This window comes from Engraulis encrasicolus, chromosome 16, assembly GCF_034702125.1.
Source record: "Engraulis encrasicolus isolate BLACKSEA-1 chromosome 16, IST_EnEncr_1.0, whole genome shotgun sequence".
Taxonomy (NCBI): domain Eukaryota; kingdom Metazoa; phylum Chordata; class Actinopteri; order Clupeiformes; family Engraulidae; genus Engraulis; species Engraulis encrasicolus.
The window spans coordinates 31,556,319-31,575,472 of NC_085872.1; the positions used below are offsets into that span (position 1 = coordinate 31,556,319).

At 45.8% G+C, this 19,154-nt stretch overlaps 1 protein-coding gene across 1 annotated transcript in view; it reads right to left on the minus strand.

Annotated features, from left to right (window-relative positions):
* The window catches only part of sorbs2a (sorbin and SH3 domain containing 2a), a 45,071-nt gene that overhangs the window by 14,169 nt on the left and 11,748 nt on the right, over positions 1–19,154 (minus strand). The window contains exons 9-21 of the mRNA XM_063219964.1: positions 18,354–18,420; positions 18,191–18,241; positions 17,661–17,865; positions 16,952–17,066; positions 14,900–14,983; positions 11,452–11,511; positions 10,245–10,294; positions 7,992–8,167; positions 4,964–7,051; positions 2,655–2,716; positions 1,346–1,443; positions 409–523; positions 121–252 (exon numbers count right to left, since the gene is read on the minus strand). Of these exons, the coding sequence (XP_063076034.1) occupies positions 121–252; positions 409–523; positions 1,346–1,443; positions 2,655–2,716; positions 4,964–7,051; positions 7,992–8,167; positions 10,245–10,294; positions 11,452–11,511; positions 14,900–14,983; positions 16,952–17,066; positions 17,661–17,865; positions 18,191–18,241; positions 18,354–18,420 (3,303 nt within the window). The remainder of the gene's footprint in view (positions 1–120; positions 253–408; positions 524–1,345; positions 1,444–2,654; positions 2,717–4,963; positions 7,052–7,991; positions 8,168–10,244; positions 10,295–11,451; positions 11,512–14,899; positions 14,984–16,951; positions 17,067–17,660; positions 17,866–18,190; positions 18,242–18,353; positions 18,421–19,154) is intronic.

Consider the following 19,154-nt stretch of genomic DNA (forward strand, 5'->3'; position numbering starts at 1 on the left):
AGCTCGTAGTAGTATATATATACAGTATTGTACAGTATATGGTACTGTACAGTACAGTACAGTATTGGATGTTGACTTTGACATAGCTATGAGCATTACAGCAGAAGGGACTAGACATACCTTTCTGAGTGACAGCTCTACGTTGGTATCAGCGTTAAAGTTGTAGCGAGCCACTGCCTCACCCATCTCCCTGGCCTGGGCGGGCGGAGGCGGCCGCACCGGCTGGGGCTGCTTCTCCACCGATGGCACCTTCTGTGCATGTGAGAGAGAGAGAGAGCGATAAATAGATAAAGGAATTGTGCCTGATTGAGGAGTGTAGATCACAAAATGGTGCATATTCAGCAATATGTACTTGTATGTATTTAAGAACAACAGGGTTGGTGGGACAAGTATGTTCTCCACACAAACCTCCACATAAGAGATGGGGAGAATACCCACGCGTCCACGATGCTCTCCCTCATACCAGTTGCTGTCAATCTGTCTGATGATGTTAACGGCATCACCCTTCTTAAAGGACAACTCCCTAAAGACAAAGATACACAGAGACACAGACACAGACACTCACACATGCATACATGCACAAATGCACGCACAGACACTCAAACACAAAAACATACACAAAGAGACACTCAGGCACACACACACGCGTGCTCGCACACACACACGCGTGCTCGCACACACACATGCGCACACACACACGCGCACACACACACACACACACACACACACACACACACACACACACACACACACACACACACACACACACACACACACACACACACACACACACACACACACACACACACACACACACACACACACACACACACACACACACACACACACCATTTTTCTGCTGTTGTATTTGGGCAAAATTACATGCAAAGCTCTGCGTACAATGTCAGCCTATGAACACAGCCACAGTGTTATGATTGAGCGAGCTCAAGTAGCTTAATGCTCAGTATTGTCTCATCAAATTCTAGAAGCTATGTTAAGGATATAAAACATTCAAGACAATAATGATCAAAATAGCCTCGTAAAAACAGCCAAGATATTGGTGATCATGTTGTTGATGTAGCACGAAATAGCATGATAGCATGAAGGCAAACAAGCAATTGGCGCCAGAAAGCTTATGGAAAAAAAACAGCAGCAGCAGCAATGCTAATGTAGTTATATCGAAAGCCATGCACAGCAATTATCTCTTGAGTACATATCTTGAGCAGACTTGCAGTGTGTCTGTATTTGTGAATGTATATGTGCATGTATTTTATCCAGACATCAAAATTGCATGTGATGCCATAACTGTGCGACGGTCCAGTTTGTGCTTGACAAAGTTACTCACTTGGCTGTTTGTGCCTTAAAATCATAAATAGCTCTGGCTGGCTGTTTCTGATGGAGGAGAGAAGACAATATGAGATATGTCATCTGCTTATGGGAGACCTACAGAGATGAAACAATGAAAGAGAAAATGAGGCCCCATCCACATTAACACACACATATCAGCCACACAGAGAGGGAGAGACAAAGAGAGAGAGAGAGAGAAAGAGAAAGAGAGTAGAGACAAAGAGAGAGAGAGAGAGAAAGAGAAAGAGAGTAGAGAGAGCGATATAGAGATGCTCTATGCCCTTGAGGGGGCATACTTCTATTTCAAAAGTATTTAATACTTGTCTGTTTTTCCATTAACACATTCACTCACAATATATTCACAATATATTTACTAATTGTCCTAAACATGTTTAAAGAACATCATGAAAATGAATCATTAAAAATGAAATCTGTGAAAAACAAAAGCCTTACCCTTTTCCAACGAATTATAAACAGTACTGTATTTTATAATGAATACGTTTTGGATGTTAACCAAAATCTGGGGTTTACTAAACAGGCTATTTATAATTTATTTATTTATTCCTATTTATGTGTATTTTTGTAACCATTTTGCTGTGGCACGGGCAAATACCCTTCATTTGAAGTGGGGAATGGCAGAAAAAGTTTGAGAAACACGACCCTATGACAAGGAACCGGACCACGCTCAGCAGGTGCATGGAGTAAGACCATATCTTTCATACAGTATAATTTACTGAGCTACTAATGCAATGACGAAATTACAAAATGATTTAGAGTATTGGAGCACCATAAAGTTCAATGCTCATGTTCTGTGTTTTGAGAGATCTATTTGTTTTCTGTTAACTTGCCTCTTGCCAGACCTGTGAAGTTCACTCATTAGGTCTGGAAGAGCTGCGTGTTGGATTCATTTTCAGAAGGCATGACTGAATCTACCACCTCTCTGTCTACCAATACATTTGTTCAAAACCACTATCTGTTCATATTTTAAAGCATCAATATGTGGTAGAGTCTAAAATATAGTTGACACATGACTTGATGACATATGACTTGATGCAAGCCGCCATTGTTATCTGAAACACCAGTCGCTTCTCGACTATGTTACTTCTGTGAAAATGCTGTCAGGTGATCCTGGTTGGCCAGCACAATTCCAGGATGAAAAGCTTCTCAAATAGTGCTGTTGACCATACCTGTGTGTGGAGCTTGTGGAGCGGTCCCTGGTAGAGCTCTGTGGAACTACACAGAGCTGGCGAGAGCCAGACTAGTTTTTTGTAGTTTTTTACATAAAATGATAAGATGATAACACTCACGTCTCTGTTTGGGGACGGCCTTCTGTGCTGGGGGGTTTGGCGACCAGTTTCAGAGGTTGGATCTGTTGGAGAGCAGTCATGACAGAGTTCAAAGGTCTTGATAGTGGGGGTTAGCACTGAGGTGACATGCGTGGTCATGGTACAGGATTCACACACAGGCAGGCAGGTATACTATGCAACATTGGGAATTGTCATTCAAGGAAGAGGGGATGGGTTTGAATGAAGATATGAACACAAGGAAAAAAAACATTTATTTCACTACACATGGGGTAACAGAAGGTAAAAACACAGAAGGTTGACCTCATAGGGCCACTGCATCACTTAAGTGCCAAATAATATTCAGAATGAATCAATACCACTGTGAATAACAAAAAATGATGAAAACTTTTTTGATAGCCCATGGAACATACACAGCCCAAGCTCACACACCCTGAAATTACTGGGAACTACAAATTATAAATCTCGTTTTAACTATTTTTTTTCCAAATCATATCCATACTCATTACACAGCCCAACCCTTTCCATTACCATTGACAAATGTGTACGCTTCCCTCTGGCAGGTGTTATGAAATAGTTGGGATATGTTGCTTAAAATGGGCTTTCAAAAAAAATACACATGCACAAAAGAAGACAACAAATCCATAAACTGAAGTACACCACGGAAAATAAAACAACAGAAAAAAATTACTCAGACACCAATCTGACCACACTGAATGAGTGCCCCCCTGATAGTTGAAAAATAAACACATTGGAAGGGCACTCACTATAGCCAGGGACTCCTACGCATAAGGCTAATGTTTTGGGGGGGGCGCTGTGGCGCAGCGTGCTAAGCCCCCCACATTTGGACTTGCATGCCCACGGGGACCCCGGTTCGAGTCCGGCCGGGGTCATTTCCCGATCCCACCCCGTCTCTCTATTATCTAGTATCTAGTAGCCTGGTTCCTACCAGACCTCCGTGTGTGTGCTCTGGAGCCCCCTGGTGGCACTCCAAACACACACATCGGTCTGGGAGCATGTGGCAGGATTCAATTTCTGGACTCAAAAAATAATGCTGAGCATTTATCACTTCAATATCACTGGCAGGTCACATTGAGGAGTCACAGGTCATATTATAGACTATATTGACGCTTTAGAGATCAACAGAAACTGGTTTTGAAATAATTTTGTTGATATTGAAGCAATAAATGCTGAGATTATTTTTTTGACTGTAGAAATGGAATCCTGCTACATGCTCCCAGACCTAAGTAGTGGAGCTCACAAAGCTATGTGGAACTACAGGTCGGGCAAGAGCCAGGCAAGTCTCTCTGTCCCACTCGCTTCCTGTCACCATATCAGACTGCCCTATCAAATAAAGGCATAAAAAGCCCCATACAAAAAAAATAATATATATATAAGGCTAATGTTTTAGTTCTTACAAAGTCAAGCAGTCCTTTTTGACACTGAAATGTATTCACTTTTAGAATCATGTATCATATGGACTTTGTTTAGATATAACAAGTATTTAGTACCTTATGTATTAAGATACAAGTACTTTTACTAGAGTCACACTGACTGCTCTCACACGCACACGCACACACACACACACACACACACACACACACACACACACACAGACACAGACACACAGACACACACACACAGACACACACACACAGACACAGACACACACAGACACAGACACACAGACACACAGACACACACACACACACACACACACACACACACACACACACACACACACACACACACACACACACACACACACACACACACACACACACACACACACACACACACACACACACACACACACACACACACACACACACACACACACACACACACACACACACACACACACAGTACAACTACATAGCATACTGAGCTTTTGTATGCAGTTATATCACACAAGAACTGATACTGGAGAGTACTTATATGGATAAACTTATCTTCTGTTCAGGGTGGATGCCACTTTGGATGGCACCCAATTCACTGCATTAGGAATTTAAGGTACTGGGAATTGTAAATGATCTGGATTGAAGCAGAATACCTTTGTCTGCTAAGCAGTACTGTGTACAGTATGGAAATTTAGGCAGCAATTAATCATCTGAATCAAATACCTAAGTAGGTGGCCCTGGCCCTGCGGTGCAGCAAAGAGCAACAAGGGGGGGTGGGGTAAATGAGAGGTAGATGAATGGTCTCAAAGCCTTTATCCACCTGATGGATGTGCGTACGGTATGTGTGTATGCAGCATGCAGGTGTAAATGGGAGAATTAGGGACAGAGATACGTAAGCCATTGCTCCTCCACCTGAGTAACAGTGTGCATTGGTGTTGCTGTGGTGGTGTTTGCTGCTGGCACCGTCTGCATGGTGGTGATGGTGCCGGTAGGGGGAGGCACTGTGGTCCGAGCCCAGCCCAGAGGGAGAGGCGCAGCCGCTGGGAGAGCCCTGCTGGCTCCTGCCCTGCGGATGGTGGTGGTGGTAAGGCTGCTGGTGGTGGCGGTGGCGCGAGGGAGGGGGCGGAGAAGGCCCTGCACTGTGGTGCCCGCCGCGCCGCCCCCTCAGCGACGAGCTCCGCTCAGGTACGTCGGGCAGCAGCTCCTCCAGCAGTCGCCGCAGGATGCTGTCGTCCGGGAGACGGGAGACGCCCTCCCGGAGGCTCTGTCCTCCGCCGCGCCCCGCCCTCTCCGCCCGAATGTGCTCGTAGATGTCCTGCAGGGCGGAGTCCAGGGCCTCGTACATGGCGGCTTTGGAGCGAGGTTGAGAACGGGCGCGGCGACTGCTGCCTTCGCCACCTCCTTCTGGATCGGAGCCCTTTTTCCGACGGAAAGGCACGGGGCTGACCAGGAAGGCCAGCTTGGAGAGGCCCGGGTCTGCGTGCGACAGCGCCGACGAGTGCTGATGAGTGTGCGTCGGCGTGTCCACGGGGGTGGTGGTGGGCGGTCTGGGGTCCGAGCGGGCGCGCTCCCTCTCGTGCTTGCGCATGGTGGTGAAGCGCGTGTAGGAGGCCGGGCAGCGGCCCTTGCAAGAGCTGATCAGGTGGCGGTGCGTGAAGCCCTGGCTCTGGCCCAGGCTCTGGTGGCTCTGGTGGTGGCCGTGGTGGTGGTGGTGGTGGTGGTGGAGGTGGTGGTGTCCGTGGAACAGATGGTGGCGGCCAGTGGTGGCTGCCGTGTAGAAGCTCTCGGAGGAGGTGAGCGAGCAGTGGTCGAAGTCGCTCTCGCTGCAGAAGGACGACGCCTCCACCTGGATGAAGTCGCTCAGGTCCGAGGCGGCCGCGTCGGCCTCGCTGTCCGAGTACTCGCCCGCCTGCTGGGGCAGGGGGGTGCTCTCTGGCCGCGGCCTGTCCCCAGGGTGGTGGTGTTGGTGGCGGTGGGAGTGGTGGCCGTGGGCATGGGCGAGGCTATGAGGATGAGATGGGGGTTTGTGCTGTTGTGCTGCGGCAGCTCCGTCTGAGGGCCCAACGCGTGGCTGTCCCTCGGGAGGGCTCCGCGGTCGTCTTTCCGGCGAGATGGGAGGCGAGGAAGGGGAGGCTGTCGCCGAGGCCGTCAGGGAGGCTGGCGGAGGGCCGGTCGGGGTGTCCTCCTCCAGCAGTGACTCGATGGAGAAGCGGCGCTTGGGGCAGCCGCTGCTGCTCGCGCGGGACGAGGACCCGGGCGTGGTGGCCCCTGACGGAGCTTCGTCCAGGTTGGGCATGGATTTGGACTTCTGGATCATCTGCTCGTACGCCGAGATGCGGTTGGGGACCATGTCGCGGGGCACCTCCATGCCCCAGGGCGCCCACCCTCCGGTCAGGCCCAGGCCTCCCCGTTGCTGCTGCCTCTCCAACTCCAGGATGCGCGTGCGCACCGAGCGGATGACCTCGGGCGGCAGCAGCTCCGCGCGGTTGATGCGGTGCATCTTCTTGTAGAGCTGCAGGAAGCCCGGCGCGTCGTGAGCCCTCCGCCTGCGCGGATGATGGTGAAGCTGCCGAGGGGACCCCGAGCCCGAGCCCGAACCTGAGCCATCCTGGGATACCGCGCCGTCACACAGGAGCGAGCCAGCACTCTCTGAGCGAGTGGTAGTGGGCGGTGTGGAAGTCCCTCTCCCTAAGGCTCTTCCTCGGCCACCGTGGTGGTGGTGGTGGTGGTGGTGGGGTGTGTCGGAGAGCAGGTCGTCACAGCTGCGTGACTTGAGGCGAGGCTGTGGCTGCTGGGGCGGGGTGGGGGTGTATGTGGGTGGCGTTGGGGCATTGGAAGCGTCCTCGGCACTGCTCCAGGCGTCGCCAGCATCCTGCCGCTGCGCCTGCCAACTGTTGCGGGAACAGAGCGAGCGACGCGAGCCTCGGGATGAGGGAGGGGGCGATGGGCACAGAGGCACTGATGCGGAGCGGGGAGAAGCCATATCACTCACCTCACTCGCTGCCATTTTGACAAATAAAAGAAAGACCGGGGAAAGAGGAACAGAAAACACAACGGGGAGAATGTGCCAAATGATAAAGGGGAAGAGAGAGTTGTTCAAAAATAGTAGGGAAGAAAAGAAAGAAGTATGGGAGGTATGGGAAGGAGAAGTTTTAAAATCATGAGAGGTAAAAGGGAAAAGAGAAGACAAAACGAAGGTTTGTTAGAAGACACATTCATCCTTACTGAAACAGTGACAGAAAATGGTTAATACTGTGTGTGTACACAGAGAGAGAGAAAGAGAGGGAGAGGGATAGGGAGAGAGAGAAAGACAGAGAGAGAGAAATCATAACGTATTCAAATGTTAAGCAACGTAGTCAGTCAGCCCTACGGCCCATGCAACGCAGAGTGTGAAAAGGCAAAGCCCTGCAGTGTGGAAAGGTACAGAGCAAAGACAGCTATTGTGCCAGGAGGCTGATAATAGAATAAAAAAAACACAGATACTGTATGAGCACAAAGTAATACAGGCAACAATGGACCTCAGTGGGACAGGGAGTTTGGCTCAGTTACTTCCACAAGTCACGAAACAACCCAAATTTCATTTGGAACGTCGTGGGGGTGGGGGCGCTCAGTGTGTCGCCACTGCAATCCTAGGCTGAGCGCAGCAGGGAAACCATCTCTCTGCCTTCTCATCTTGAGCCGGTACACATCATGGCTTTCTGTACACATACGTACTCTATGGAAATGTTTGCATACATTGCTATTCATTGATATATTAATGTATGTGTGTAATGTGAGTGTGTGTGTGTGTGTGTGTGTGTGTGTGTGTGTGTGTGTGTGTGTGTGTGTGTGTGTGTGTGTGTGTGTGTGTGTGTGTGTGTGTGTGTGTGTGTGTGTGTGTGTGTGTGTGTGTGTGTGCGTGTGTGTGTGTGTGTGTGTGTGTGTGTGTGTGCGTGTGTACCTCTAGCTCTGGATGGTGACGAGGGGGATGAGCGAGCACTAGCCTTCTTCAGTGTGCTAGCTCTGCCGGACGGGTGGGCCTGAGTGGACGTCTGCAAGGCATTCTGGTCTGCACCCGCGTTCTGCTGACTCACCGTGGGCTCTGACTTCCTCCTCTTTCTGTAGTCACTAGCGGCACTATGGTCACATTTGTAAAAACCGGTCAATAGCAAACCCACCACAAACAGTGAAAACAAGCAAATGAAACCAGTCAATCAGCAGGTATAGACTATGCATGACCTGTAGTAGCCTACTTGCTGTGTTTTATCATTGTTCACACAATATCCAAAATAGAGTCAATTGCTACGTTTACATGACGGTTTTAATTCCTAATGAATAATTACGGAATAATTAAATCGTTAATAGTTAAATAGTAAATAGTTCAGTTGAGTTTCCTTTGATCTTTCGTTTAATTCCGAATTAAGAAGTGTTTACATGACGTTTTCAACGCAGAATTAAGCTTTGTTCAGAATTAAATTGAGTTAATTCCGAATTAAATGTCTCATGTAAACGTAGCCAATATCACATCAACAGAATTAACACATGGAACCATTTGTATTTACAACCAACTACAAAATTAATGCATTCTACTGATGATCTACTTATCTACGATCTACAGTTATTGTAGTCCGTCAGCTGTGCTGGTTGGATCAAATTTGTGATGGATTTCCTTTATAGGTTTTTAGGTTTTCCTGTAACAACACAGTTTATCTACCTCATTAGGCACTGTGGATAAGGTGATGTAACAGCTATATACAGCAGTATGTGCTAGTGTTGTACTTACACCATGAATTTACTTCTTTTACTTTTGACACCTCTTGTAGTTAAGGGCATAGATACTGTGTCCTCTATATATTTATTGAATACTATGAGCCAAGGAGAGGTTTTCCCTGAATATGTTAGTATAGGTAACCTTCAAACCTTCAACTAACTTGGGGCTTCACACCACCATCATTACAAATGTATGACATTTTGCATTACAACACATGGACCCTTTTACGAATTCTCCCTACATCTGTTCTACAATTAGAATAGTATCGGGGGCGCTGTGGCGCAGCGCGCTAAGCCCCCCACATTTGGGCTTGCATGCCCATGGGGACCCCGGTTTGAGTCCGGACCGGGTCATTTCCCAATCCTCCTCCATCTCTCTCACCCACTCATTTCCTGTCAGCATCTCATACTATCCTGTCAATAAAGGCATAAAAAGCCCCTAAAAATATATGAAAAAAATAAAATAAAAAAAGAATAGTATCAGAGAAAGACAGAATGCACCCATATCATAGCGATGCAGGATTTTAAGATCTGCAAACTGATAAATGCTCCCAAGTGTGAGTCTACTTAGTGTGAGTATTCAAACATGCTGTTCATCATCACAGTGCAATCCATATCTTTTCAGTAAGAACTTTGCACATTATTTAAATCGTTGCATAATTCAATCATAAAGTATTCTAAGAGACAAAAAAGACATATTCGCTGTTCTCAAATAAATAATTGAAATAATTTCAGGAATTGTAGATAAAGGTGAATAGTGAGGTGGGGGAGGAGTGCTGACGCCTGAGGAAACGAGGCTGGAGAATGAGCAGAGAGTTGGAGAGGTTTTGCACCACAGACTTGGGGGGTAGAGAGAGCTGCCACATACCAACAATAGAGGGGGGATCACATCAATGGCTAATATATGCAGTTTAGGGGTGAAAGAGGGGTGGGAGCTTTCATGCTAAAAGCAGACACTCTCATGCTTGCACACACACACGCGTGTGCACACACACACACACACACACACACACACACACACACACACACACACACACACACACACACACACACACACACACACACACACACGTGCACACACACACACACGCACACACACACGAACGCACACACACACACACACACACACACACACACACACACACACACACACCCACACCCACACACACACACACACACACACACACACACACACACGCACACACACACACACACACACACACACACACGCGCACACACACACACCAATGCAGAGATGCAGTAAAGAAGAGGACAATGGGTTTAGGGTTTTATAGCTGCACGCGTTCTACTCTAATACATGTATTCAAAGGGTGAACATGCTTTGTCCCATGATGACCACTGGGGTCTAACACAATGCAGGCAAACAAATAAGGCAGTGAGGGAGTGGAGAGGAGAGGAGGAGAGATGGAGATGCGGTACTCACCTTGAAGGCCTGTCGGGTGCTCTTTCTGCGTGGGAGATGTAGAGCGAGCTCTGCGGGAAAGTGGAAGACAACAAAAGAGGAGGAGGGTGAGCAGGCCACGAACAAAGGCTGGTGCTGCACACGCTTACACACACGCTCACAGTTTCTTTGCACGCTGCGCTGCGCTCAAAGCCTTCCCCCGGTACTGCGACCCAGGTCCGGTCTGAAAACTGGTTCCGCTTCACCATCAGGGCAACCCTCCCCCCACACACTCCTTTCGGTTTCTCACATAAGCAAGAAAGCACACCGGAAAAGCACCTTGGGGGTGATCTTTTACCCTGCCTTTGTGTTAAGCACCCATAAGCTTTCTAGGGAGAGAGAGAGCGAGAGAGCGATAGTAAAGGAGAGAGTGTATGAGAGAGAGGGAGGATGTGTGAGGAATGTGAAGAGGCAGCATTTACAGTAGAGTCCTGACAGAGCAATAGGATGAGGAGGCTCCCCTCAGTAAAAGCAGACATGGAGTCTAGGGTTTCGGATCGGAGTCGAGCCAGACACATATGGCAGGTGGATGACACTCTCATAATAGGCCTATATTTTTTTAAATTCCATCAGAATCTTTTGCTGTACATCATCCAGCTTTGTTCAGGTCACTGAACAAGAACACTTTTTACATTACATTAGATTAAATATAAATATATATTAAATATTTTAACTTCTGACTCAAACACAACGGAGGATTAGTAAGACATCAGTGGTGATGTTATTATAGTGATTATGCTTTCATCAGATAAGATTATACAGGATATCATATTAAAGGCATCAAAGCTAAAAAAAAAAAAAATCAGCAGCCTCCTAAAATGACAAAGACAGGTCATTACAATAACACTCCAATACATATACTACAATGATAATGGTGTCCAACCATAAAGAGTTAAGGTGTTATGAGCATTTAGAGTTATGAAAAGCATGATTAAAGAATATGCATAAAAACAACACGTGAATAGTGTGCATCGTGTTCTATGTATATTCTACAAGCATGTAAAGTGAATTTATCTATAATCCCTAATTGAAACGCCATGCCACTGCATTTTGTGACTGTTTTTTCTGAAGCTCTGAGAAGAGAGCCAGATTTAGGGAGAAGGGTGCTGTGATCCAGCCAATCAGGGCCAATATGTTAGAAAGGGGGGGAAGGGTCTGGCAGTAGCGGTGCACAACGTCTGTGGATTACCTCAGTGAAGACACGAGAGGAGGAGCTGTCTGGATTATAATCCAGCCGTTTTTTAGGAGGCTTGAGCCCCAAAGCATCGGCAGGAGCAGCAGTGAACAGAGCAGGAGGAGGAGGAGGAGTGTAGATGAGGTGGAGGAGAGAAGGCAGTGGCATCATGGGAAAAACAAAACATGGACAGCAGGTCATGTGGAGAAGAGATTGGGTCTTTCTCAAAGCCTAGGCCAGTGTCCTTCCAAGTGTATCAGCCTCATTAGTCAAGCCCAGTGATTGGATACTTTTTGGGGAGCTCTACAGAATATCCAATCACTGGGTGTGACTAATAAAGAGTATCCAATCACTGGGCCTGACTAATTAGGCTGATACACTTGGAAGGACACTGGCCTAGGTTTTGAGAAAGACCCAGTGACAGAGTTACAGATACATGAGAAACTCAAGGATGTAGGCTATGTGTATGAATGTGACATATGAAATATTCAAAGTGGCACACACGGACACACACCACACATAGAGTGCAAACCCAAACATTGGATGTTCACATGCAAAAACACACAGACACACACACACACACACACAGACACACACACACACACACACACACACACACACACACACACACACACACACACACACACACACACACACACACACACACACACACACACACACACACACACACACACACACACACACACACACACACACACACACACAGAGACTATTTGACAAATTGTATGCACACACATGCAAATATCAGACCCTTATTTGCCATGCATTCTCTGAATGCGACTAGACTACATCTAACATCTACATTGCCATGGAAACAGGGGTCATTTATGTTCAAAAGTGCACTGAAGATCCATATTTTTTGCATATGGACTTCTATTTATTATTTTTACTTTACCCCCCCCCCCACCAAGGTTGTTCTGACAGGTGCCATGTAACAACTACAATGTATCATTCGCTGTGGTTCCTCTACTGTACTCCTAGTGTTGCATCATAATTACATTTGAACATCTCTAATACAGGGGAGAGGGTCTCTAATGCAGGGGAGAGGGTCTCTGATGCAGGGGAGAGGGTTCACAGTGCTGAGAGAAGTGGGCGCTGAGCACACCACTACTGCATTAGGAAATGAGTCACAGACATGTGCAAGATTAATTTTGAAGTTTATTCCTCTGTGCATTTTCCACATTTCTAAAACCATGTGGCTACAGGAACAAGTAATTAAGTGTCCTTGGTAAGTCCTGTTTATTTATTCATCCTATCAAGCCCTTTCTTACACCAGCTTGGACATTTTGAAACGCTTCTCCTCCTTGGCCTTTCGAGAGAAACCACTCAGACTCTAAAACAACCTGCCCGGTTTGGAGATGTTTAAAACCATTTCTCTGTGACAAGCCAAGAAGCATTACAAGTTGTGGTCACTTAAAGGGATAGGTATGGAAATCTCAGATTTTTTATTTATTTATTTACACGCCCGCGCGCACACACACACACACACATACACACACACACACACACACACAAACGAACAAACAAACCACACTAACTAACCATCCCTCCAATAATTCACAAAATGTCAAACTGCAGGTACAAAAAGATGCCCCGAACTACTCCGATGTGAAAGACTGCACTCGACAGAGGGAAGACAAACCAATGTGAAGTTTTACAGAGGACCTCAGTTTATGGCACAAGATGAAAGGATCTTAAAAAGTGCTGCTTTAAGTGTGATGGTAAATCTGGTCAATCTGGCTGGAGCAGACCATTTAACATTTAGGCCTAATTTCAGTGAGATGTTCCATATCGCAGGAACTGCAACCTATTACTCATGGAACTTGATTGATCGCCAGATGATCCAATCGAAGCTCAGTACTACAATCACGCCGAATGGCAGATGGAAGCGTCAGTCTAGACCCGCCCTCTGGCGTTACTATAATACTCCTGACGCCCATTCCTCTGTCTTCTTAATCGCTTCGCGAATTTTGATGTCCAACCGCTCGTACCTACTGTACATAGCATTTTTCATAGTTAGCTTCCAACCGTGTGGCTTGTAACTCGCAAAAGCCGGTGTCAGTTCACTAGCTTTGAGTGCCAACGGTGGAGGATTTCAGTTTCAGTTTTTGAGATTTTGCTATGGATACGTATGTGTTTGAGTATAACAAACATTGTAATTTCATTCTATAAACTACCAATAACATTTCCTCCGAATTTCGAAAGAAAATATTGTCATTTAGATAATTTGTTGGCAGAAAATCTCAAAATGGTCAAAATAACACATAAGATGCAATGCTTCCAAATCTCAAAAAGGCAAAGAAAACAAGATGATATTAACTTTAAAGCAACATAATCGTAATGTGTTAACTTAGGAAGAGTTCAGAAATCAATATTTGGTGGAACAAACCCGATTTTTCGTCACAGATTTTGGTCTGCGCACCATTACTCCTTCACATTGTTCTTGGATGACTTTATTTCAGGCCTGGTGCAAGAATTCAAGTTTCTGAGCTTGGGTTGATGGCTTGTGACCATCCAGCTTCCTCTTGATCACATTCCAGAGGTTTTCAAGGGGGTTCGGGCCTGAAGCCTGGAGCTGACCATGTCAGGGTATTGATGAGGTGGTTCTCCATCCATAGCTTGATTGGCCAAGCTGAGTGGCTGGATCATTATCCTTCTCTAAAAAACATTCCTCATCGTTCGGGAGCGTTGATCTAAATATTTTCTTTCGAAATTCAGAGGAAATGTTGTCGGTAGTTTATAGAATGTAATAACAATGTTTGTTTTACTCAAGCCCATACCTATCCAAAGCAAAATCAGAAAAACTGAAAATTTCGAGGTGGTCTCAATTTTTTTCTGTGACTGTATATGCGCATTAGTACATGTATTATACTGTAATTATGCTGTATAAACGTGCATGGCCATGAGTTATATTCATATTGAAATGTAACATCACTTCCAAAACAAGTAACTGATGCCATGAGATATAGTTTGTACTGTAGTATTAAAAAACATATTAGAATCACGTCTGTCTGGGGCAGAGATGATTTCCTCTGCAGCAATGAATTGTGCATAAAACTGGTCCGTAGCAAAAATCACATTGGCCAGACAAACAGACTGACACAGAGCACACTCGGGAAAGACTAGCACTGCTACACCATACCAGCTAACACAGCACACAGCAGCAGAAGCACCAGCAGCAGCCTCTGCAAGTCTCCACAACAACACCACCACGAACATGCCAAGCTGCGAGGCCAACCCTGAGGAGGGTGCAGGCAGCACCACGTCCAGGCGTGTGGGTGTGGGCAGCACCATGTCCACTGCAGAGGCTCACGGGAAGCTGGCGGAGGGGGAGGGTTGGGGTTTTGGTGGATGTGCGGGCGGGTGGGTGGGACTGGCTGGGTGCTTGGTGGACTGACAGACAAGAGGAGGGCAAGGAGCGAGGTGCAGACCCCTGACTTACCGGCCGACCGAACTCCAGTTCAGAAAAGAACTTATACCATGGCTCGTTCTCTAAATCTATGTCATCAGGGTTTATACCATATGTCTGGAGCGGAAAGCAACAGAGGGGAGGGAGAAGAGTGGGAGTGGGAGGGGAGGAAGAGGGGGCAAAAGGCAGAAGGAAAAAGAGAGAGAGAGAGAGAGGGCGAGAGATGGGGAGAGAGAAAGAGCGAAATGGGTGTTATGGCTTGGAGCTTGGTATTGTTGCAGCAGGAAAGGGGAACGGCTGATGAAGAAGAGAATGAGGTCAGAGTGGAAAGATTCACATACAGCAGCAGATCAACGAAAAATACAAATAAGCAGCAGCACTACAGTCACAAATCTTTGCAGAGCCAGACTCACACACACACACACGTACGTACACGCATGCATGCACGCCCACCTGCACACACACACTCTCACACATGCACATATGTACGCAAGCATGCGTGTGCGCCACGCACGCACGCACGCACGCACGCACGCACACACACACACGCATACACACACACACACACACACACACACACACACACACACACACACACACACACACACACACACACACACACACACACACACACACACACACACACACACACACACACACATACACACATACACACACACACACTTATAAACAAAGAATTTTGCTGATTTGCTGGCCTACAACTTCTAGCTTTTGTTGCTATAGCAGGCAGTCTTTTATGTGATGTATCTTGATCTCTCTCAGTAGTGAAACTGAAGTGGCTTGCAGTAGCAAAATGAAATGGCTGAGGGTAAAAAATGACAATGGAGAATAAAGCAATGATGTCACTCAAAGTAAAATACAGTAAAAGTCAAATGGTGAAATTGGGTACAAGTGAAACTATTGGTATGAGGCTGAAGTGTCGGTGCTGTGTTATGATTATTTTATTCCTCACACAAGCTGTTCCACCAGGATACCATGGACAACTATAGTAATGCTATACTATGATCAGCAGGGGGCACTAAGACCAGCGCTACAGCTTCCACTTCTTCCAGCTATGTGCTGTGATTGCTGTCTTTTCACCGTACTGTAGCTTCTCCTTTCCTCTGTCTGCACTCATATCTGTTTTTTTTTGCTGTATCTTAAAACACTCTGGCTCTGTCTTCTCTCCCTTTCTGTAGTTGTGTTAAAGCTGACAGTTGGCCTTAATTTATACGTACATGACCATTCTTTCCTTTCTTTCTGTCCCTCTTTAGTCGTCATTCTTGTTTTAGCTCCAATTTTCATTCTGTAAATTGTGTAACTGACCTTATCATTTCTAATGTTCCTTCCATCTCTACACTATACTTCTGAGATGTGCCATGCTATCTCTCTCTCTCTCTCTCTCTCTCTCTCTCTCTCTCTCACCATACACACACACACACACACACACACACACACACACACACACACACACACAGTTCTCAGTCTGTCAGCACCCTGGATTACTTTCAAAGGAAGAGAGTAAAAGAAGTGCTGACCGCAAAAGAGAGAATATGGCTTTCAAAGACACAGGGAGACTCTGATCTACAGAAACAGGCATTAAAAAGATGGACAATTTTAGTTCAAAAAAGGAAGAAACAAAGCAAAGAAGACGGTGCACAGGCAGAGAGCAGTCCAAAAATAAAGAAAATTAAACAAATCTGAGCATATGTCTAATTAGCTGATCGATAATTACAGTAACTGTTGCACTGCCCATGTGCCCATATAACTGAATCTACCTTACGTCACAGTATTTTCGTTTGGTAAAAAAACATAATAGTGACCTTTAAATTGTCATGCACCATCACAGACAGTCTTTGAGTTAATAATTATTCATGAATTATCTATTCAGTATCTACAAATGTATCGTATATTGTACAGAGAATAGGTGTGTGTGTGTGTGTGTGTGTGTGTGTGTGTGTGTGTGTGTGTGTGTGTGTGTGTGTGTGTGTGTGTGTGTGTGTGTGTGTGTGTGTGTGTGTGTGTGTGTGTGTGTGTGTGTTCTCATGCATTATTATATGAATGTGTGTGAAGTGTGAATTTTACCGGTCTCTCTTGCTCCAAGATGGAGGACCTCCCCGGCTCATACTCAAAGATGCTTCGAGGCTCAGCACGATACTTTCTGGTGTCCACCTTTCTGTCTGGAGGGCTGTACTCATTCCTGCAGTTAAAACAAAATGTTGACTCAGAACATTTTTTAAAAAGGCAATTCATATCCAGCTACAGTACCGCAATACCCTATGCTGGCTCCTTTGAAACGTCATGCCTTCTGGGCATAAATTTTATGTTCATGGATCCAATATCTTGTTTGTCCTGAAATGAAATTCATCACGTTAAAAATAGCCCTCAGATGCTTCTAATTTTTTGTACAAAAAATACTACATATTAACCTCATAATGATCCTTTCTGTGATACTTCCTGTGTGTTGCTACATTAGTGTGTGATAATATGAAAGCGGATATTTTCATTAAAAAAGCACATTTTACAAGAAAGTTACACACTTAAAATTGCCATAGTATAAGAACTATGATTGTTTATCAATTGTGATTCCCAACTATTGGATGCAAATACAATTGGGCTGAAAAAGTTTTGCTTTGAACGAGATGCACATCACGTTACCCCCATCATCCTTCACATCAAACTAATCATTTTGTTTGTGTGGCCATCTAATTGATCCTATTAACCAACTAATTGGGTTCCCTTCCCTTTTCATAGCAGTGAGCAGCAGTAATTTCATTCATCTGCCGACTCTTACGTGTCATGCGGCAAATCTCTGTCCCGGTCGTAGTCCCGCGAGCGGAGCTGCAGCAGAGAGGGCATGGGGGGTGGTGGAGGTGGGATGGGGGCAGGGGACGGTTCCCTGAGAGGGGGGGCGCTGTCGTCCGTGGCAACAGGCTTTGCCAGTGGGCGGTATGTATGTGTGCGAGGTGGGGGATGAGCATGGACCGCGCTGTAGTTGTCTAGAATAGAGGGATAGAGAGAGAGAGAGAGAGAGAGAGAGAGAGAGAGAGAGAGAGAGAGAGAGAGAGAGAGAGAGAGAGAGAGGGAGGGAGGTCAAAATACATATGGTAAGGTAGGCCTACTGCAATTATTGTACAATTGAGCAGAACTCAGAAAAGCACAGTCAGTGGGTGCACATACTGTATTCTGTACTGTAATGTGTGGAGCATTGTTAAGAGCTTACATTTTTAATAAGAGGAATAAGGAAGCACTAAATAAAACATTGCAACATACATACAGGGACCATCTTGGCAAAGTAGAAGATGTAGCCAGTGAAGCCCTTACCATTATTAACCAAGGTGTACGTGGCGTTGTATGAGTCTGGATAGTCATCATCTGGAGAGGTGACATATAAAACATGGACAGAAACATTAACATTTCTGTATAATGAAAACAGCTGAATTGCATACATCATCAATTTTATATAATAAGCTACACTGCTTCTCACCTGGTTTGTGAACCATGTGAATCTGCTTGAACATGGTCTTGTACCAGTCTTTTGGCCGGTCCACTGTCTAAACACAAACAGCAAGAGACAGAACAGAGAGGTTGATATTGGGTACTGAGTGTGCTTGCTTTTGTCAGGGAACAGGGTTGTGTTCTGTCAGCAGGTAGCGGGGGCACTGCTGGATTTGAGAACCTGCTGTGGTCAGACTACCCCTGTCAGTCCTGTTCACCAGCATCAGCCCTCCTTGGACACATGCGTACAGTACACAGATACATGAAGCAAAAGAGAACGAAAGAGAAGGAAGGAGGGAGGAAAACTGAGTCTGTATGTTGGGAAACTTCTATGTACATCTATGTACGTATGTCAAATGTTAACTAAGAACATGTTCCACTTATGTACTCCTTATGTACACACATGTTCCACTTATGTGCTATCCAATATGTAGTCCTCAATAACACAGAAATAAACATACGTACAAAATTCCAATGGTCAGCCAATAGGTTTAGAATCTGTCTGTCAATCATATGGACCGAAAGGCACAAATGCATACAAAGCCTTTGCACATAAATGAACCAAAACTGCTGTACAAAAACCAGTGTAGTGAAGTACCACCCTAATAACATACAGAGACACAATCTAGAGTAGCACAGATTTCTCAAATCAAGATTCAAGATTCAATATTTGTTTATTACGTCTTATTATAGGTTTGAAAAGAAAAAGTGCAAGAAAGTGCCTTGTTGTTGTCTTCAGGATGAGTTCAGCAATCTAACTGCTTGGTGAAACCACCACAGTGGCAGTGAC